The sequence below is a fragment of the Panicum virgatum genome, chromosome 7N, assembly GCF_016808335.1.
Source record: "Panicum virgatum strain AP13 chromosome 7N, P.virgatum_v5, whole genome shotgun sequence".
Taxonomy (NCBI): domain Eukaryota; kingdom Viridiplantae; phylum Streptophyta; class Magnoliopsida; order Poales; family Poaceae; genus Panicum; species Panicum virgatum.
Window position 1 is genome coordinate 33978231 of NC_053151.1, and position 22172 is coordinate 34000402.

Sequence of the window (22172 nt, forward strand, 5' to 3'; positions counted from 1 at the left end):
AAATAAAATTTCCTTTTCTTTCATTCGACAGGAAAACAAGTAAATAACCATCTGCTCCGTTTCGACCTGGCTTTGAAAGTTAGACTTTAGCCATTACTTTGCTGTTATACTATTTTTTTCATCACTATGAATTATGAAACCAATATCCCGTGAAAGTACTCTGAAATATAAATATAATTATAGATGCATGCACAAAGTTGTCAAGTAGTTGATCAACATACATAAAACTTGAATTTTTTAAATAGACAATGGTTTATTTTATCTGTTTGAAAGTACACGAAGGAGTGAATACTCGTCAGCAACGGATACAAGACCAAAAAAAAAGGCTCTGGGCTTGGGCCGAACGAGCTGAAGCCCAAGGCCCCAAGCTCATGGAAAGTTGTCCACAACTGTGTCTTCTAGTCTCCACCTCTCTCGAAGCATTCGTTCCCCCAACAGTTCAGAGAGCCGACGTGCCGGCGATTCCTTGACTCCCCGCCGGATTCGCTGCTTTTCCTCGCCGTCGGTGGCCTTTATGGCGCCGATGTGCTTGGGGAACAACGGATTCGGTGGGTGATGTATATATTCTCTCCTATTAGAGTAGTTTTACCTAGTCTAGGGTTAGAGTTCTTACTGGCGGAGCTGTCAACGGTAAGTTTTTGTCCCTTTCGGAGTTTCTCTACTATTGCTTGTGTTTGTGGTGAGCGACTCCTGGTGCTATCTGAGGTGCATGTGGTGCTTAATGGTGATATCTTTTGCAGGGCTCTCAACATCGATGGGTTTGCCATCGATTTTATCTTCTGCATCGATGTTTGGTTTCCCTGTGTTTCTCTTGGTGCCGTTGCTGCCCATGGTTCCAAAGATAGTGCTAGATTTGTAAACTAGAATACGACAATGGATATGTTTAGAAATTTCAGAAGGTTTGTTTGCCAACTCGTAGAGAATACGAGTTGGATTACCTACCAACACGAAGTGGATTCGGGTTGGTTGTTAGTTCCCACATCCGGTGGTTCAGTTCCCTTTCGGGATTCTTCGTCGCTAGGCGATTTGGGGTTTCTGGAGGTCCTTGGGGCGTCGGATCCTTTGTTGCCTGACGATGCGATGGTCTCTGGCCATCATCTTCAGCCGGTTCGTTCAGCGTTTGTAGTGCATGTCGGTTCTGATGTGCTGCTAAAGACGGCATCAAAAATCCATGTTCTTCGCTAGGGAGGAGGTCGGCTTCAAGCTGGGAGCTCCGGCCGCCGGTGGCGACAACGACCGGGAGTTTATAATTTTTTTATCCTTTAAGGATGTCTTTGTAATTTGTGCTGTAATCATCAGATGCTATGAATAAAATGAAAACCTGGTTCTTCTCAAAAAAAAAAGACTGCAAATCTCAAAAAAAGAAAACACACAATTACTGACTGCACGTCTGCACCGCGCCGTGCGCCATGGAGTAAGACAAGGTCGGTTCAGTAGTGGCCGCTTGCGCAGGGCGGCAGCGGCGCCCCGCAGAGGCACTTGTTGTGGCCGTACGCCTCCGCCTTGAACCACCCCATCCTCCCGCCGGCGGGTATCTCCCCGCAGAGCTGGTTGTAGCTGAGGTCCAGCGTCACCACCCTCGACTCCCGCAGCGACGCCGGTACGCCGCCGTAGATCCGGTTGTGGCTCAGGTTCAGGAACAGCAGGTCCCTGGGCATCTCCAGCCCGGTCAGGTTGAACTTGAGACGGTTCCCCGAGAGGTCGAGGTCATCCACCCTCTTGCGCCGCCCGAAGAGGAACGACGCGTCGCCGGCGAGCTGGTTGTTCGCGACCTTGAACTCCATAATGTACCTCTCGATCCCGTAGAGCCAGGGGATGTTCCCGGACAGCCGGTTGTTCGACAGCTTCAGTCCCAGCGGCATGTCGGGCGTGCTGCCGTGCACGAGCCGCGGCGGGATGGGCCCGACGAGGTCGTTGTTCGCGGCGTCGAAGAAGGTCAGGTGCGGCAGCTTCTCCAGCGACGTGGGGATCCTGCCGGTGAGCTTGTTCCCGAAGAAGCTGACGGAGGAGAGGTTGGTGCGGGAGAGGGACGCCGGGATGGAGCCCGAGACGGAGGTGACCATGACGTTGAAGACGGAGAGGTGCGCGAGCTTGCCGAAGGAGTCCGGGATGGGGCCGTGCAGGCCCGGCATGTTCTCGATGCTGAGGGTCTCGAGCTGGTCGAGCTCGCCGATGGCCGGCGGGAGCGTGGATGTGATGTTGACGTTCTCGAGGAAGAGCGAGACGACGCGGCGGTACTGGTTGCAGTAGGCGTACGGCCAGCTGCAGGGGTCCGTGCCGGGCTGCCACTCCGCGAGCGCGGCCGGGTTGCCGAACTGCGCCTTGATCTTGAGCAGCGTGGGGAGGTCATCAGGGTCGCTGCTGCCCCGCGGAGGCAGAGACGACAGCGACATGGTGATCAGTTGGGAAGATAGGAGGAAGAGGATGATGAGTCGGTGGGTGGCCATGGCTATCGACGATGTACTTCCGATTTGCTTGAGGTGTGTGAATGTGTGATGAAGCGAGGTGATGAACAGTGCGTTATGTAGGCGTGGGGGGTCAAATGGGCGCGGAGACGTAATGTTGAAGGTAAGCCACAGTTTGGTCAAGGGTTTAAGAGTCGTTTGATGATTTGATGCAGCTGCAAGCAATAGGAACATGGGCCCAACTTAGCCCAGCCCAATTAGGCACAGCCAGTTTAGGTACAGTTGCTAAACGAGCCGTGCCGTGCCAGCCCACGGGTTGACTGCGTAGGCATTCGAGTTCCGGCAGCGCCACCTTGCCACATCATCCACGTCGCTGCGCGACGGCGTCTATAGCTCTGTGCGCTAACAGGGGAGAGGCGGGCGGTGGCCGCCACCGCTGAAGGAGGAGCCGCCGCGAGGGGGAAGGGAGGAGGCGGAGCGCCGCCGCGCAAGGAAGGAAGGGCGCCGGCACGCCCGTCGCGCTTGGGAGGCACCACGTGGGGAGGGGAGGAGGGCGGGGGTCGATGCGGCTCTGTGCGGGGAGGGAAGGGCGGGAGGTGGGCATGCACCGACGCTGCACCATTGTGCGCGAAGGAAGGAGTGCTGGCCGCCGCCGGCGCCACCGCGCAGGGCAGGGAGGAGAGCTGGCGCCGACACACCACCATGGGGGCAGGGACAAGGGTTGGCTAACGAATCTTATGGAGGCTGGTAATGGCTTGACTGAACTCAACAACAGTAATAAAATTAGTGCATTAGGAGCAAAAGAATGGGATGTAACAATAATGATGAACTTAGTCACAGCATAACAAAGCTAATAGTTCGCTCTCATTTTGCATGGTATATGTGTTTGTTTTTTTCTGCAAAGCATGAGGGCCACCATGTCAAAAAAATAAAACATGTAAATCCAAGACTGAAGTAGAAATGGAAAGAGCAACTGAAAGTTGATTGGCATCATTTTACTACGGAGTTCTACCAAAATGGATTCAACGAATAATATAACCCATGAAAAATCAAGATATTAAGTTTACACAATGAATTTTTTCTGAAGCAGCTTTTTGTGGATGAAAAAACTCTGAATTTACCTTCCATTCCACTTGTCTGAAGTTAACGAACTGGATGAGACTCTGGACGCCTACCAGCTTTCAAACATTCATCTGAAGGTCAGACAAGTTCAATATCAGTAACATAATGACACAGTATCTAGCTAGAAAGATGTACATAATTTGTTCCCCAACAAAATAGTTGGGAGAGGAGACATCTCTGACCAATTTTGACTATGAAATCCTAAGATGTAATTTCGGGTAAACTTATAACTTTCATGTATACAGAGAAGCTTAATGGGTATATGAGCTTAATCTAGAGTACAGAGAAGCTTGTTTACCAACAATATCTGCCACCCAATCCAGTGCCTTGGACACGGTCAGTTCTGCAAATGAAGACATATTGGTCATATGCAAATGTACCAGCCGCATTGCTTAATGGCAATTTTTTTATATAAAAAATGGTATCTTACCATCATAAGATTCCTGAGAGGGATCCGATATAGCTGGTAGACTGGCAAAAAAAAAAGAAAGGGAATCAATTCTGTCAGAGACCGCACTACCAAAATTCAGTGGTTAAAAATAAATTCAGAAACAGGAAGATTGAGCCAGTGGTGAGCATTATGTTGTTCATCTGAAGATAAGTTGCATGGTAGAATACCTCCTCTGTCGGCCAATATAGACCTTGGCAAGAGCAGATGCTCTTGCCCGGCGGGTCCGTTTCTTTAAGTGACGCCTCCCGCGGAAACTGGTGGCAATAAGATTATAACAATCAAATCGATGGAAGAGCAACAAGAAATGGCGAGGACTGGGGATTTCAGTTTAATATACCCGAACCCAATGGGAAGAACATTGTGTGGCTTCATTCGGTTGCCCGGCATTAAGATGAGATCTTTGAGCTCCGGAGTCCGAGAAACCAAGTCATAGATAATATCCGCCGCCTTGTACCTCACGCATTCCCAGTCAATCGAAGTCCTGCATCACATATTCACATCCATGTGTATGTTTACTAATTGACACGACAATAATTTGATTCGAGGCAGCACAAGAAACAAGAAGAGGCAGCACAAGTTGGATTCAATTCGACTGGATAGATCTCTGTCTGTATGTACCTCACTTGTTGCCGTGCGCAGAGAATGCTGAGAATGATGGAGCGGATCCTGACAGCGCCGTAGCTGACGGTCCTGTCGTGGCTGAGGTACTGGCTGTAGGCGGGGTCTTCCTTTACGCCGGCGACGATGCTGGCCAAGACCGTGTGCACGCCGAGGAAGCAGTGAAGGACATGGGCCTCGACGCTGAGCCGTTCGGTGCCCACCGGCGGCGGCAGGAAGCGGCAGAGGTAGCTGCGGGCGTCGCGCCACTGCTGTCGGTGCACGAGCTGTTGCAGGCGGCGTGGGCTGCAGATGGCGTCCGACTCGCCGAGCATCCTGCACGCAGCGAAGCATGCGAAGCGTTAGGCGAGAAAGAGAGGCGAGGCGCAAGGGAAATGGCCAAGGAGAGGAACGTGCGTGCGTACGATTCGACGGTGGCTTCGAAGCCGTACATCCAGAGGAAGGCGATGAGCCGCCGGTGCCGGAACCGCCTCACGCACGGGTACTCCGCGCCGCCGTCGCCGCAGAGTTTGCCGTCTCCGCACCTCATTGGGACCCACGACATCACGCTGGCTGGGTCTCTCTGTAGTGCTGCGCCGCGGTTTAGTGAAAACGGCCTGTGGCGTATATAGCGGCGAGCGTGGATTTCTCTCTCTTCCCTGACTCTCTCTTGAGACTCTGGCTCTCTCTCTCTGAGTTTCTCTGACTCTCTCTATATATCTTTCTTTCCTCTCTCTCAGAGTCTCTTGACTTTCTCCCTCTCAGTCTCTCTCTCTCTTCTCGCCGAGACTCTGACTTCTCTCTCAGTTGTGTAATGATATGAATCGGATGCTCGTAGCCCAAGAGAGGAGGAGATGAATTAGATAAACTAAAAATTTTAATTTCAAACTCCAACTATTTACACATAAAATAAACTAAAGCATACTATCTAGATGGACAATTAGTGTCCTTCTAGTGTAAAAACCCTCATCCCAAAAGAGTTATGCAACTTATATTCAATCCTATCAAAATTCTACTCTAGAAAGTAAATGCACACAAAGATTGCAATAAGAAATGAGGAAGCTTAAAGAGAGACGAGAGAACGCAAACTCTTGTGACATGAGGATTTATTCCGTGGTTTGGTTAGCCACAAAGGCACACCTACATCCACATTGTTTAAGCACTCCCAAAGAGTATTGCTTCTCGGCCACCAAGTATCTCCCGTGAACACACGGTCACCTTGGCACCAGATTCCACTAAGAAGTTTCTCCACCTAAGAAGGGGGTCTCTACGTCCCCCGCAGAAAATGTATCGTCACCGCTCCACACCAAGCCGGAGGGTCGAAGACGTGCCGGCGAGTCATCAAGACTCCAAGGATGGCCGGCTCACCGAGTTCTTCTTGTTGGTTTACTCAAGAACCAGTCACAAGGTACAACATCTTGCTTCCTCACTCACTCATGAGCTATCCTAGCACTTTCACTTACAAGAATGTGCTAAACCTAAAGGATTTGATCACTTTACTCTTTGGTTGGCTTGGAGATATTTTTGGATGTGTGTGGGTCTTCTCTGAACTCCAGCAAACTTCAAATGACCGGGAGAACCCATATATATAGCCCTCAAAGTTAACTAGTCGTTTAGAGCCGTTGATCTTTTTCCTGCGTAGGGCGTCGGATAATCCGACCAGGTAACTTCGGATCATCCGATCACATACAGCCCTAGGTTAGCCGTTGAGTTTTCAAACTGTGAAAACTGCTGATGTGGAGGCCTTCGGATAATCTAACGCTATACACCGACGGTGCGTCGGATCATCCGGTCCTTAACGAAATTCTTCTTCTGCGCCACCAAGCACGCCACAATTACTTAGACGTCTTTGTTCGATGTGGCGTCGGTTGATCCAGTCCTTAAGACAGCGCCTTGATCCCCCCAACATGCTCTCTGAAGAATCACTCGAGGCTTGCTCCGTCGGGGCCTTGGCACGCGTCGGATAATCCGGCTGGTTTGGTCGGATAGTCCGACCCTATGGCGTCGGTTTATCCAGACCCACTGAGTCTTCTGCACGTTGCCTCCAATATGCTCTGCACAGTGCACCGGTGACCCTGGAGTCGGTTCATCCGGTGCCAACCGGATACTCCGGTGACCATGCATCGGTTCATCCGGTTCTACTTGTTTTTGCTGAACTCGTCCATTTCAATCTTTCTTTGAGTTCTTTCTTCGTGTTTTTCTTTTCTAGGGCTTTTTACTTCACTCTTGAGACCTGATGAGATACACTTGACAAACACATTAGTCCCGTTGATTGCGTTGTCACTCGATCACCAAAATCACTCGAAATGGCCTAAATGGGGCCATGTTCGTTACAATCTCCCCTTTTTGGTGATTGATGACAACACAATCAAAGCAAGTATAAATTTACAAAAATTGACAGTTTGAACCACTTACACTTGCTTGGATGCTTACCACCATCCAATGTCGGCTTGGCCTCCCCCTAAATCCATGATTTTTCTCCTTTTCTTTTCCCCATATTTCTCCCCCATTGGAAGACATCCCTCCCCTTATAGGAGATACTTGCTTTGTTCCACATTTCTCCCCCTTTGGAGTCAAATCACCTAAAAAGGCCTTGCAAAATAATATAGCTCAAAGGGAAAAGTTAGTAGCCTCGGGAGTTAGTTTCATGAGCCATGATCCATGTGTATGATATCAATGAAGATACCACTTGAATGATTACTAAGGTGGATCACAAAACATGAAGTTTGCATGATATAAGCTAAACTTTCCACAATTTGTGTGCACAAATGATAATGTGAAAATTAAGTGCACAACTAGGTATTTAGACCAAAAAAGTTTAGATCATATCATACACGGAGGTAGCTCTAAAGGATAAAGAAATGATAAATATACCAAATGAAAGAGTTTTAGAACCTTGCATACTTCCGAGGGTCACTTAGTTACCTTGGTTGTACCACTTGAAAAGAAGATGGGCGAGAGTCACTTGGGCACACCAATGTGAACAAATATATGAGCACATAGCTTATGAACTTAGATATGGAAATTTTAGTTCAATAGAGCATGGCTCAATATACATGAAAGCACACTACTTTATCTAATCACTCTTATAGAGTTGTTAATTCACATTGAGCGTGAACAACATTTTCTTAGAGTGTTAACGCCGGAAAGAGACTACAAAAGGTAAACTTGTAAACACGTTAGTCTCCAAAATCACAAACCATATGATGAACTCCCGCTAAATTTGTGCATTTAGTGTTTGAATCACCAAGTAAATGTATGCACATTGTTCATGACAACAATGGGAAGTTTACCCTATAGCTTGTGTTTATGGTACAAAAATGAAATACATACCTCATGAAGTCCATGTACCATGAAAGGATAATCTTGTGTAGCTTTCTATACATTTATCAAACCATGTAGATTGCTCATGGGTTAGAGCAAGACATAAGCAACCCACCATATATAATACTAGGAAATGCAATGCATGCAAACATCCTTGCAAAAGTAATAGAGCTACATGATGCTTGAAATAAAATCTAGCTATCATTACTTTATGGGGGACTTGGGCACCAAATGTCCAAGTTGTGAGCTTAGTTTCTTTGGCTTGAATCTTCTCATCATCTTGTGAGCTAAGCCTCCAAATCCCCCGTTGCCGATCCTTGGGCTTCAAGTATCTTTTGGAACCCACAACATTTGAGACCCCTTCATGTTAATGATGACTTCTTTGGGCACCCAAATGGAGTGGTTCCATCTCCAATCCTTCTTCCCAACCTTGTGAGCAACCACTTTGCCATTGTCCTTCTTCTTGATCATGTAGGTGGTGCTTTTGTCTTGTTCTTCCAGTTGGGCTTGGTGTAGATGAGAGAACTCTTGATTGTGATCTTTTTCTTATTCTTCTCATCCGAAAGCTTCTTCTTTGGTTGAGAGCACTTGTTGGACTTGTGGCCTTCTTGATGACACTTTGAGCAAGTCACGGTGGACCCCTTCTCAAGCTTCTTCACCATGTCTTCATGGTTATATTGAGAAGGTTGGACATTACTCTCTATGTCTTTGCCCTTCAATCTAGCCAACTCCTTCATGAGCCTTTCTACCTCTTGCTTGAGCTCGTCATTTTCCTTTGCTATGAGGTCATCACATGATTCTACAAAAAACATTCTCATGGCATTTTTTGTTGCAAGAGTTAGAAGTTTCCAAAGAGTTATTAGTTTCTTTAGTGATGCTCTCAATTTTTAATTTGAGTTCTTTATGTTTCTTGCTAAGCAATTGGAATTTGCACATCAATTATCATAATTTATAGCAAGGGCAGCATTAAGATCATTAAGAGCATCATATTTTTTAGAATGTTTCTTAATTACTCTTTGGTGCTCATGTACTAAGTCAAGAAGTTCTTCATAGGAAGGAGAGTCGGAGTCATCATCACTTACATCGCTTTCCATATCTTTAGCCATAAGGCATATGTTGGATGATGAAGCCGCGCCCGTGTTGAAGCGGGTGGTGAAGGTCTTGTTTGACTTATCACTTGAGCTTGTGCTTGATTCTTCATCACCACTTGTCCATTCACCAAGAACAACAAAGGATTCTTCTTTGGGCTTCTTCTCTTTCTTCTTCTTGAATCTCTTCTCAACCTTCATATGTTGGTGGTGAGGCCCATCTTTAAGGAAAACTATGTACCATATTGAATTGATTTTCTTCAAGCTCTTTGTGACACCCCGGCCCAGGGCTTAATAGGATTAATATGATACTCATACCAACAAGTTGCAACTTCTTTTCCGGAAGCCGGTCTCCAAAGAACTCCGAGGTTAAGCGTGCTTGGCCGGGAGAAATTTGGGGATGGATGACCGACCGGGAAGTTCTTCCCGGGTGCGCACGAGTGAGGACAAAGTGTGCAGAAAAGACTGGTGTTGGTCTGTGAGGACAGTCTATGTCCTAGAAAGCAGCCAGATGTAAGCGGGCCCGGCCTCGGGGAGGCGGGACGTTACACTCTTGTTCATGATTTTCACTTGCTTGAAAAGCTTGGGGACATGACATCTTCATCACTTGAGGAGCATTGGCATTCTTCCTCTTCACTTGAACTTTGCTTGATTGTCATCTTCTTCCACAACCTTTCTTACTTGCTTGTGAGAGCACTATGAGCTGGGGAAGAAGGTGGGGCTCTTGGCTTGATGTCGTTGCGAAGCTCATGGGCGGTCACCTTGTTGAGGATTTCATTTGATGTCATTATTGTGAGCTCTTTCTCATAGAGAATGGTTGTCATCAAATCATAGTCCGGCCTTCGGAGAGAGTGAAAGATCTTGCGAATGAGCTCCAAATCATCAATTTTCTTCACCTCTAAAGAGTTAATCTCATTCACAAGAACATTCAACCGTGAGTACATAGATTCGGCATTTTCATGATCAAATTGCTTGAAGCTATTTAGTCTATTAATGAGAACATGATATCTTTCGTTTGCCACATCCTTTGTGCCCTCATGGTTCTCCTTGATAGTTTTCCAAAGATCCTTAGCATTTTCACAAGCAAACACACGATTGAAAATTTTATCATCAAGAGAACTTAAGATTACATATTTTGCAATAGCATCAAATTATTTCTCTTGTTGACCTTTGCTTTTCATGCCTTCATTAGTTACTCTCCAAACATTTTGGCCCTTAGCTTGGAGATGTGATTCCATTAAAATCTTCCACCATTGGAAGCCCGTGCCATCGAAACGTGGAGGAGGTCCTAAAGAATCCATCCCTTCCCCGATGAGCTAACTCACTAGACGGTGAAGCCTAATACCGATCCTATGAGCTGGTAACACAAATTGCCAATAGAATTGGCTTCCTTTGTGAAAGGTGTGAGTCCCAGCTCTGATACCAATTGATATGAATTGGGTTCTCGTAGCCTAAGAGGGGGAGGGGATGAATTAGGCAAACTAAAAACATTAACCTCAAACTCCAACTATTTGCACATAAAATAAACTAAAGCATACTATCTAGATGTGCAACTAGTGTCCTTCTAGTGTGCAAACCCTCATCCCAAAAGAGTTATGCAACCTATAGTCAATCCTATCAAGATTCTACTCTAAAAAGTAAAGGCACACAAAGATTGCAATAAGAACTGCGGAAACTTAAAGAGAGATGAGATAACGCAAACTCTTGTGACACGAGGATTTATCCCGTGGTTCGGTTAGCCACATAGGCACACCTACGTCCACGTTGTTGAAGCACTCCCAAAGAGTATTGCTTCTCGGCCACCAAGTCTCTCCCGTGAACACACAGTCACCTTGGCCCCGGGTTCCACTAAGGAGCTTCTCCACCTAGGAAGGGGGTCTCCACGTCCCTCGCACAAAGCGTGTCGTCGACACTCCACACCAAGCCAGAGGGTCAAAGACGTGCCGGCGAGTCACCAAGACTTCAAGGATGGCCGGCTCACCGAGTTCTTCTTGTTGGTTCGCTCAAGAACCAGTCACAAGGTACAACACCATGCTTCCTCACTCACTCATGAGCTATCCTAGCACTTTCACTTACAAGAATGTGCTAAACCTAAAGGATTTGATCACTTTACTCTTTGATTGGCTTGGAGATGTTCTTGGATGTGTGTGGGTCTTCTCTGAACTACAGCAAACTTCAAATGACCGGGGGAACCCATATATATAGCCCTCAAAGTTAACTAGCCGTTTAGAGCCGTTGATCTTTTTCCTACGTAGGGTGTCGGATAATCCAACCAGGTAGCTTCGGATCATCCGATCACACACAGCCCTGGGTTAGCCGTTGAGTTTTCAAACTGTGAAAATTGCTGACGTGGAGGCCTTCGGATAATCCGATGCTATACTCCGACGGTGCGTCGGATCATCCGGTTCTTAACAAAATTCTTCCTCTGTGCCACAAAGCACGCCACCATTACTCCGATGCCTTTGTCCGATGTGGCATCAGTTGATCCGATCTTTAAGACAGTGCCTTGATCCCCCCAACATGCTCTCTGAAGAATCACCCGAGACTTGCTCCGACGGGGCCTTGGCACGCGTCGGATAATCCGGCTGGTTTGGTTGGATAGTCCGACCCTACGGCGTTGGTTTATCCGGACCCACTGAGTCTTCTGCACGTTGCCTCCCATACGCTCTGCACAATGCACCTGTGATCCTGGAGTCAGTTTATCCGGTGCCAACCGGATACTCCGGTGATCATGCACCGGTTCATCCGGTGCTACTTATTTTTGCTGAACTCGTCCATTTCAATCTTTCTTTGAGTTCTTTCTTCGTGTTTTGCTTTTCTAGGGCTTTTTACTTCACTCTTGGGATCTGATGAGATACACACTACTGGATTTCCTCATTTCGCCGTGTGCCCCTGGCATACGGCAAAGCCCATTTAGCACACGGCGAAGTTTTCACCGTGGGTGGCCGACGGCGAAGCGCCGACGGCAGCCACTGTCACGGCGAAAGTGTTCGCCGTGTGTCATATATCGGGCACACGGCGAACACATTCGTCGTGTGTTATTCATGCCACACAGCGAAATAAAGATAACAAATGGCGTCGGCCGGAGTTGATGGCGGCGGGGTTGACTTCGCCGTGTGCTAAACATGTGACACACGACAAAGATTTAAAAAATAAATAAATAAAAGACGCACGCGCACGCCGCGAGTCCACGCCGCCCCACGCGCACGCGCCGGCCGCCGCGAGCCGCACGAGCTGCCGCGTCCCGCCTCCGCCACACGCGCACGCGTCCGCACGACACTCGCCGCGAGTCCACGCCGCCGCCGGCCGCCGCACGCGCCCGCACGCTCCCGACCTGCATGCGCACAGCACGAATGGATGGCACACAGCACGAATGGATGGCACATCTCATATTCTCATTTGCTGCTGCCTGCCCACCTCTTCCCTCTCCTTTTGCTACCAACGAGGAGGGCTCAGAAGGAATTGAAAGAAGAGGAGCTAGAGCTGGGAGCAGGCGGTACCTCCTTCTCCGGGGCGCACTCCTCCTCGTTGCAGTCGGAGTCCTCCTGCGCAGGCGCCGGCGAGGAAGGAGACAGAGACAACGAGGCGCTGCAGGTGAGCAGGAACGGCCTGCTGCCGCTAACGCCGCCGATGACGGTGCCTCAGACAAGGCTCGCCTGAGGCGTGCTGCTCCCCAGGAAGATGCAGCCGCTGGCCGAGAGCATGTACTGTGCAGGGCAAGCCATCTCCCCTTCTCGTTTCTACCGAAACACAGCAGCGGAGAGGTAGCGTGTGCGGTGTATTTAAGTTATGAAAATATAGTTAGCCGTGTGCCAAGATCCAAGATACACAACAAAGTCTTACTTCGCCGTGTGTCAGATCTCGACTTCGCCGTGTGTCAGACTCTAGACACACGGCAAAGTTAATTTCTACAATTTCATGTCTACTATTTTGATAATGAAATATTCAAAAATTAACTAAAGCTAAACACTCATATTTTTTATACGGCCTCAATGACATGATAAATATTTTTTTGACTAACTCAAATTTCATTGTTTCATGTCATTATTGATTATATTTTAATTATGTCAATTAAAATAGTTTACTTGCAATTAATACATTAAAAATACCAAATAGACCCGGAAAAATATGAAAATTCAACATGAAGCAATCATTAACGCATATTGTCTATAGCAAAAGTTTAAAAGTCAAACTCAATTTTTTCTATCATGACACGTACAAATCTAAACTCATCCTCTTCTTCTCTCTGAATCTTCTTCGGGAAACTCTCAATTGGTAAGCATCATCGTGACAAAATATTCGAATCATGCTCAAATTTTTACCATACGTTCCACGCATGATAGCATGAAGCTGCGGCAAATCTCATAATTTTCTGACGTCGTTCTAATTTTATAGAATTTAAACACTTTTTGCCACCACGATCGTCGTAATGTTTCATTACCAGAAACTTTGAAATTTTGTTTCAACTACTATTTAAGCTCTAACACTACAGTCAATATTATGAATATCATTTTTTACAATTTTTTTCCTATTATTTCATGCCCTTTGGAATTATATTTGATTTATACGGAAAAAAACATTGAAATGAAATAAATTAGTTAAATACAATTAATATGTCTGTAAAAATATCATATTCAAACATAGAGTACCAAACAAAATATGGAGAGTGTAGAAAAAATTTGGAAGCAAAAACATGAATTTTTTTTCGTGTTCGCCGTGTGCTGGACTGAGGCACACGGCAAACACAATCTTTGTCGTGTGCCTAGAGCCAGGCACACGGCAAAGGTCCATGTTTGCCGTGTGTCACCCTGTACACACGGCAAATAATGACGTCCGTCAGGGACCTAGACGGCGCGTGACGGCAGAATAATGTTCGCCGTGTGCCAGACATATGGCACACGGCGAAGATTGGAGTTCACCGTGTGCTAGGGCTTGGCACACGGCGAAGAGCGCGGTTCGCCGTGTGTTTGTTGTTTGCCGTGTGTTTTCTTGCAGACACACGGCAAATCCTTTATTTGCCGTGTGCCCGATAAAATGCACACGGCAAAGATTCTGGCACACGGCGAATTAGCGTTTTCCGGTAGTGACACTTGACAAACACCTTAGTCCCGTTGATTGCGTTGTCACTCGATCACCAAAATCACTCGAAATGGCCTAAATGAGGCCATGTTCATTACATGTAAGAACCAGCTTGCTTCTTTTTTTCTTATATGATTGAGCAGTGTTTATGCCATATTTTGAAAAAGAAAACTAACATTTCGCTTGGAATCCACGTGCTATATATGAAAGTGCTAAACATCAGCCTTAGCTTATTCAAATGGAAGTGCTAATGACTAATGAGATGGGTTAAGATGTAGCTAAGATTTATAAACTTTAGCACGTATATAGATGCTAATTGTGCTAAAGTTTAGCACCCAACTTCAGCTTATCAAACAGACCTTGGGACACTGAAAGATACTCCCTCCGTATTCTTTTATTTTGACGTCTCAGACAAGAATCTATATATAAAATGAACTATTGTTTGATGTCCTAACGTCAAATAAAATAATATGGAGGGAGTACATAGGAGTATGATCATATGGCGCACGGGCACCTTTCTGCACTTTCAGCCCTGGTTTTGCCTGCTTGCTCGCGCACGTACGCACTTGGGCTGAACCTGCTAGGCTGATAAACAATGGGCAAAGCCGCACCGCGGCAACTGGCCCACTTAACTGTGGCTGTGCCCAAGATGGAGCTGAGTGTGTTTAGCGTGCTGCTTGTGAGTTGTTCGACTCTTGGAAAATCTCGGTAGGCCAGGCGCCGACATGAACGTGTGGATCGGGAGAACATTGACGAAGGCGGCCATGGACCTGCTGCTATTCTCAGTGCTCTCCTTCTGCTAGCACGCGCGGGAGTTAACGACGTGTATAGTTGGCCATGCAGCCCGTGACCCGTTGGCTCACCTGGAAGCCCGTTTTTTTGGCCCGGCCCAAACCCAGCCTGGCCCGGTCCATTTCGTGCCCGGGCTGGCACGGCCCGTGTCCGTGCCTGGGCCAGCACCCCCGCCCGTGGGCCGGCACGGCCCGGCACGGAGTTAGCAGGCCGGCCCGGTAGTGGCCCGCTAACTCCAACGGTCGGGCGCGGCCGGCCCAACCCAGCTGGCTAGGGGAGGGGGGAGTATATAACTCCGCCCGCCCGCGGCTCCCCCCGCTCGTAACCCTAGCCCCCATTCCCTCGCGCCCCCATCGCCTGGCTCCCGCCGCCACTCCGCGACCGCAAGAGATTGCGCCTCCGCCTGGCCGCCTCCGCCATTTCGGCCGGCAAGCGGCGACCCGCACGGCCGCACCCGCTTCCGCCGCCGGCTTCTCGTCTTCCCTTCCGTCTCCTGTGAGTAGATCTCCGGTTCCGTCGCTCCGGTGAGCAGATCTCGCTTTCCTACGCACCTCGCTGGTTCGCTCCAATCCTGGCCGGAGTTGGCAGTAGTCTTTGCCGTCTCGCCGTCGTTGTCTCTTCTCTCTATGGCTCCGGGCTCCGGCTGCGCAGGTACTCTATTCCGTAACCCTAACCCTAACCCTCGTCTTCCATCTCCATTCTTTTCCCTACCCCTAACCCTCGTCTTTCATCTCCATCTTGTCTCTTGTGCAGGTCTCGTGCACTCGGAGCCGCCGGCCATTGAGGAATGGAGCCGTCGAGGGTTGATGCGAAGGTGGGCTGCACCCTGAGGTCGTCGTGATGGACGACATGGAGGAGTACACCATCAACGATGACCTCAGGGCGTGTGGCCTGCCCGCGGATGACGACGACGACCCGACTGCCGGCGCTGAGGCATTGTTCGGTAGCAGTGTTGCTCCGATCAATGTCGATGCCCCTGATGATGCCGGCGCTGGTGCTGGAGGTGATAGCGTCGGCGCGTCGGCGACTCAGACGCCGGCCTCGATGCCTACTGCTTCTACTGCCAACAACATCGTGTTGAAGTGTGCCAGGTCTGGTGCCTGGAATGACTTCGAGCCGATCTTTGAGACCTTGCCCTCTAGCAAGCAGGTACGAATCGCTGCCAATTGCCACCACTGTAATCATGTTCTGTCTATCTACTCCTGGTACTGGACATCTGCTCCGTCACCAGACGCAATGCGTCAAGAAAGCTAAGCATGCTGCTTTAGTGCAGTCCCGCATCCAGTTCAATGGTGATGGTTCAGTCACTGGTTGGCAATACAAACCCGATGTTGCTCGGAGAGAGATGTGCCGGTTGATTTCTAGACTTGATTTGCCTCTTGGTTTTGATTATGAAGAAGTATTTGAGGAGTGCATTCAGCGTGCTCACAATCCTTGTTTTTCTAGAGTCTCTAGACAGACCACTACTAGAGATTTGGAAAAATATTTTCTTGAGCGTCGTACTTCTCTAATTGATAGCTTGCGTTCTGTTACATTTGTTTGCCTCACTTCTGACATTTGGTCGGGCAATTCTAAGGAAGACTATCTTAGTGTGGTTGCTCATTTTGTTTCTGCTGATTGGGAGTTAGAGAAGAGAGTCATTGGGCTTAGGCTCATTGATTGCTCACATAATGGTGTTAACATTGCTGAACGTGTTGAATCTGTTGTTCATGAGTTTGGTTTGACAGATAAAATCTTTGCTGTGACCCTTGATAATGCTTCTTCTAATTCCAGAGTTATGTCAAAGCTCATTCCTAAGTTTGTTGATTATCTTGGTCCTGATCCTGCACCACTTGACAATGTTAACAGAGAAAATAACAATGCATTGCGTGGACTCTTGCACCAGCGATGCGCATGTCACATTATAAATCTCATTATCAAATCTGGTTTGAAAAGGATCAAGTCTTATCTCGAGGCTTTTAGAACTGCAATCTCTTATTTGAACTCTTCTAACCAACGCATTGGTGAATTTCATAACTATTGCATTGTTAAGGGGGTTAAACCTCGCAAGTTTGTTTTGGATATGGATGTGAGATGGAACTCCACCTATCTCATGATCAAGCATCTCATACTATACAAGGGCACTTTCTCGACCTTTATTGCTGCTAATTATGGTTTGGTTAATGGTGAGCCACTACTCAGTGAAGGTCATTGGGCTGTTGCTGAGAAAATCATGGAGTTTCTTGGAATTTTTATGAATCAACTGTTGCTTTCTTTGGTGTTTATTATCCAACTAGTCCTCTGATGCTGCATCATATCCTTGAAATTGCTTGTCATTTGCATGCCAGAGAGACTGATGCTTTGCTCATGAGCATTCTGACTCCTATGAAACTGAAGTTCCTCAATTATTGGCAAAACATCCCTCTTTTGTATTCATTTGCTTTTGTTTTGGATACAAGGGCCAAGATGAGAGGATTTCATAATGTTCTCCAGCTTCTTTCTTAGGCTGTTGGTGTTGATTATTCTAATTACTTCACTGAGGTAAGAGCTGAACTGTACAAACTGTATAACAAGTATGAAAACAAGTATGGTGCAGTTAGGTTGCAGAGGCCCTCCAACATATCAGGATCATCTGGTAAGAAAAAAATACTTGGGGTAAGATATATGGAGCTGCTGGTACAAGTCCCTCTTCTCCTGCTCTTGCATCTACATCTTCTTCTGCAGTATCTGTGCCTCTTGTTTCAGAGTTGGCTTCCTACTTGGACAGCGACACTGTCACCTACTTTGATGATGATTTTGACATATTAATTTGGTGGCATGAGCACAAACTGACATATCCCATTCTGTCTATACTAGCAAAAGATGTTATGTCTGTTCCAATTTCTACTGTCTCTTCGGAATCTTGCTTTAGTCTCACTGGCAGGGTGATCGAGGAGCGTCGACGATGCTTGGCGCCTCATAATGTGGAGTACTTGACCTGTGTCAAGGACTGGGAAGCTGCTGATGCAAGGGCGCAGCATGATGTCGAGAAGTTGACGCGAGATTTGGAGTTAAAGTTTGGCATCAAGGACAATGCTGAAGGGCAGGCTGCTGGAAATGAGTAAGTACTTCACAAGTTCACATGAACATATTTGATTATGCTATTATGAATTGTTCAGTTTCATAAATCATGATCATTGATTCTTCTCTTGTCTGTATTTGCTAGGTCTGTCCCTGCCAATGGCTAGTCATGAGAAGTGAAGGCAAGGGGCAAGGCTGGGCCTAGGCAAGAGGCCAGCAGCATCACCAAGTCAGCAGTAGTGTTTTGCAATTTGATCTTCTGTTTGTAATGTACTAATGAGTCTGCTGAACTTGAACAATGTGATGTAATTTTGAACAATTATAGAGTTGGGCTGTACTCTTTTTCCCTTCCTAGGGTTTCTCACAAGGGTGAGTTTTATCTAGGAAGGTTTTTAATGAGGCAGCAACACTTGATCACATAGATCAAGTGTTAAAATAGCTCTATAATTGTGTTATCACTTATCAGTTAAGTGATATTTTACTATATGTGTCTCTGTGTGTGGCTGGCTGTGATCTGTGACCTTTTTTTTTGAATTGCTTGTTAAATTTGGAGTAGGGTGAGATGTATTTTGAACTATGGGCTTCGGGCGGCCTGGCCTGGGCTATAGTGCCGGGCTCCAGCGGGATGGCCCGGCACGAAACAGGCCCGCGGGCCCGTGCTTGGGCCGCTGGTAGAGCCCGTGGGCTGGCACGACACGGCCCGACTTGATATTGGACCGGGCCAGGCACGGCACGGCTAAGAGCGGGCCAGGCCGGGCTCGTGCTAGGGCCGGGCTCCTTGACAAGCTCTTCGCCGCACCCGCCGGGACCCGCTCCTCGACAAGCTCTAGCTGCAGGAGCAGCTCGCGTTCCTCAACGATGCGGGGGCGGGGGCCGGGCACCAGCTGCCCCTGTTCGACGGAGGCCTCGGGTGGGCTGCCCTGGCGACCGTGGCCAGTGGCGGAGGCCCGCCGTGGCGACCGTGGCGGGCTGGAGGACGCGGAGCTGGGCGAGGTGAGCCGCAGCGGGGCGGCGGCGGGCGGAGGAGGAGCAGGGGCGGCCGCGCCCGGGGCGGAGCGTCAGCGGCAGTGGAAGCGCGGCGGGGCGGAGGAGGCAGCGGGGCGCGGCTTCCGGCGGTTGGAGGTGCACGGCATTGATGCTGGGCCCACCCATAGCGGAAGAACCGTACTTGCGCTACGAATGGTGGATGTCGAGCCGTCCATTGCTTTCGCGTAGGCGATATAGGACCCCGCTGCAGGGGATTCCTCCTCTATCACGTACTAGAGGACGGTTTACCGTCCCCCAATGCGGATAGCCTAAGATGCTAAGCAGCTGGTGGGTTGAGAGATGCCATCGCCGGCAACTTGATACTATATTTCAGTCAAGTGAACCTCAATCGCTTCAACATTTCAGTCTTTACTTACAATTTTGTTCGGTTGGAAGCTATTCTTTTATTTGCATTATTACTATATATCTTCTATGTTTAGTGTTCTCTTTTTCGACAAATGGTGAGATGTTCTATGCCCCGCTGAATATCCAATGTTCACTGATTCAGTTTCCATTGTCCGCATATTTAGGTTTTTGAATGGTTCTAAATATTCATTGTCCTCTAGCTATTCAGACTTCTGAATTTATCTATTATCTATTATTTGGCCAACCAACGGAGCACCACGTTCGCTCTCAAGGTCTAGAAATTCCCACGTTAATCGAAGAAAAAAAAAGAAAAATTAAAATTACTCACCCTTGCCATTACGAAAAAATTAGCCTAAAATACCCTTATACATATTTATAAATTACCCACAAGTGTCACTAAAATATATTGCTATTTATAAATATAAATCTATCCATCGTTTAGCATATCAAGCTACATATCGTGCATATCTATAGGAAACTAACTACACAAATAATTAATATATTTTACCACATATATATTTTATTATATTACCGAAAATCCGAAATGCACCTTCATGATTATATTATTATTAGTCAAAATAAATGAGATAATTCTAGGCTTTGCACTATATTAGACTATCATCTGGCCTGCAGTGATCATGATGAGAAGGTGCCAAAGTTTAACCAGCGATGAGGATCACAGAGTTGGAGGCTAAGAGCAACGATAAGCGTCGCGCCGCAAGCTTCTTCATCCTCTGTGGAGTCTGGAGACTGTCCATCACCTACTGCCTACTGGTGATGTCTGATTGTTCATGTCCGCAGGCCCATGCAAGCACAAGGCCACTGCACATCCAACCTGACCTTCTTTTGCAATCCTCCTGCATCTCTGTCCTTGCCAAGGGAGGGTCCTTGACATTACTCCAAAAGTTTGTTGCCTTGCTACAAGACACTACCGCACCTCACAATTAACACCACAAACTCAAAAAAAATTAACACCATAAGCAGATCAGGAACCATGACAATATTAATCAGTCCATAATTGGTATAGTAAGCTCATTAGGCTTGAACATGAACATAGGTTACTGAAATTCTGAACGAAATTTTATACTCTGCACTATGGAGATTTGTTGGCTTCCAAAAAGCAAGAAACTTGGATCGATTGTTCCCCACAGAAACTAGGCCATGGAGGCATGGTGCCATGCAAAAGGATCATAAAGTAGAGAATCTAGTAAAAGAACAACTGAGTCAGTTTACATGTTAGTTTTTTTTACCGAATTAACTTTAATAGCCCAGCTTGCCCTCTCTCACGATTTTGTTGGCGCGTGGCACAAACACAGCCTCTCTTCGGCATCATCACCCTCTCCCTTTCACTAGTGTTATTTCTTCTTCCTCCTCCACGGCCCCTCCCCTCTTTTTCTTCCTCCTCCTCATTTTCTTGTTCCCCTACTTCATCCATGGCTCAAGAATGTTGGGGGGCTTAGGAGGGCTTCATGAGGGTAGGGGGGCTTAAGCCCCCCCCCCTCCCCACCCCACCACGCTAAATCTGCCCCTGGATGAAGCAAATTAAATTGATTATTAAACCATAAATTATAAATATAAAATGGAAGCACCGCAAGTGCAACAAGAAATAGGTTCCACAAACTCATCTCAACCTTTTTCTTCCGGTAAGCACGCCACAAACAGTAGGGGACAAGTGCAATGGTCACCATAGGTAGAATAACACTCGACCGGAGAGAAATTTAGTCTGCGAAAGAATTGCATGCAAATAAGAAATAACGTTTAAAACATTATATTGTCCATCAGCTCACTACTAGAAAAATAGACTTTTGCCACCAAAAATATTGCAACAACATATAAATTGTTGCAACAAGTAGGTGATATTGCCACAACTTAAAAATTGATGTCAATATATCTATTATATTGCCACGAGTTTTATTGCATTGCCATATGTTCAACTTTCGTTGTAATAGGTTAACATCTATTGCAACATTATCTTATGTTGTTGCTTTAAGTGATTGTTTTGTCACGCAAAACTAATGTGGTAAGAGCATCTCCAAGAGTGCCTAAAAAATAAAGCCTAAAAAACTAACATATTTATTCGGTGTATTCAGTTTTCCCTAAACTCATTTTTCAGTTAAATTTGACTGCATAGAGTGTTATGTTTTCTTAGTTCTATGAAACTGTAAGGAGCATGGCCCCATAAGGTCATTGTTTGTGATTTTGGTGATTGAGTGACGATATGATCATGGGACTAATAATTTTGTCAAGAGAATCTTTCTAGGTCCCAAAGATGAAGTAAAAAGCCCTAGCAAAGCAAAGCACGAAGAAAGAATTCAAAGAAACACTGAATTGGACGAGTTCGGCATAAAACAGTAGCACCAATTAATATAGTGCCTAGCAGCCATCGGTCAAACCGATGGTCATTGGTTAAAACGATGCTCAAACTTTGGTCAAATGAGATGGACTTCAGCAGAATCTTGTAGATCATTTCACAAGCTTTCCATAGAGTACAAGATAATCGAAATCGGAGTTCGGAGTAAAAAATTATGACCAAAACATGAGAAAGCTGATTTCTGTGTGGCACCGCGATGCCATATCAACGGTTATTCCTAAGCTCAAAATTTGATCAAATGAGATGGACTTCAGCAGAATCTTGTAGAGTATTTCACAAGCTTTTTATATAGTACAAGATCATCGAAGCTGATTCCTATAAGCACCGGTTAAACCGATGCTAACGAAAAGGGCATCGGTGTAATGCACTATACTATTGACCAGAGAGCATGTTTTTGGCTCCAGAAAATTTCTTTAGCACCGGTTAAACTAATGCTATCACCGGATAAATCGGTGGTACTATATTTCAGCTGCAAAACTTGTCAGAATGAGCCAACGACTAGTTCAAGCTAT

The 22172-nt window shown here is 46.9% G+C and overlaps 2 protein-coding genes and 1 long non-coding RNA gene across 3 annotated transcripts; 1 reads left to right on the top strand and 2 right to left on the bottom strand.

Annotated features, from left to right (window-relative positions):
- Window positions 1–678: 678 nt before the first annotated feature.
- On the bottom strand, window positions 679–2769 carry LOC120683147 (polygalacturonase inhibitor-like). Its single transcript, XM_039965176.1, has one exon. It carries the CDS (start codon window positions 2637–2639, stop codon window positions 1431–1433), a length of 1209 nt encoding a protein of 402 aa, XP_039821110.1. The 5' UTR covers window positions 2640–2769; the 3' UTR covers window positions 679–1430.
- Window positions 2770–3218: 449 nt separating this feature from the next.
- On the bottom strand, window positions 3219–5223 carry LOC120682758. Its single transcript, XM_039964757.1, has 7 exons — window positions 5001–5223; window positions 4597–4911; window positions 4316–4459; window positions 4146–4232; window positions 3958–3998; window positions 3826–3870; window positions 3219–3598 (listed from the first exon to the last, which is right to left on the bottom strand). The coding sequence occupies exons 1-7, from the start codon at window positions 5138–5140 to the stop codon at window positions 3549–3551; spliced, it is 822 nt and encodes a 273-aa protein (XP_039820691.1). The 5' UTR covers window positions 5141–5223; the 3' UTR covers window positions 3219–3548.
- A 12103-nt stretch (window positions 5224–17326) lies between these two features.
- LOC120683698 lies at window positions 17327–18231 on the top strand. Its single transcript, XR_005678884.1, has 2 exons — window positions 17327–17937; window positions 18043–18231. It is a non-coding gene; the product is annotated as an uncharacterized LOC120683698 (long non-coding RNA).
- The last annotated feature ends 3941 nt before the right edge of the window (window positions 18232–22172 follow it).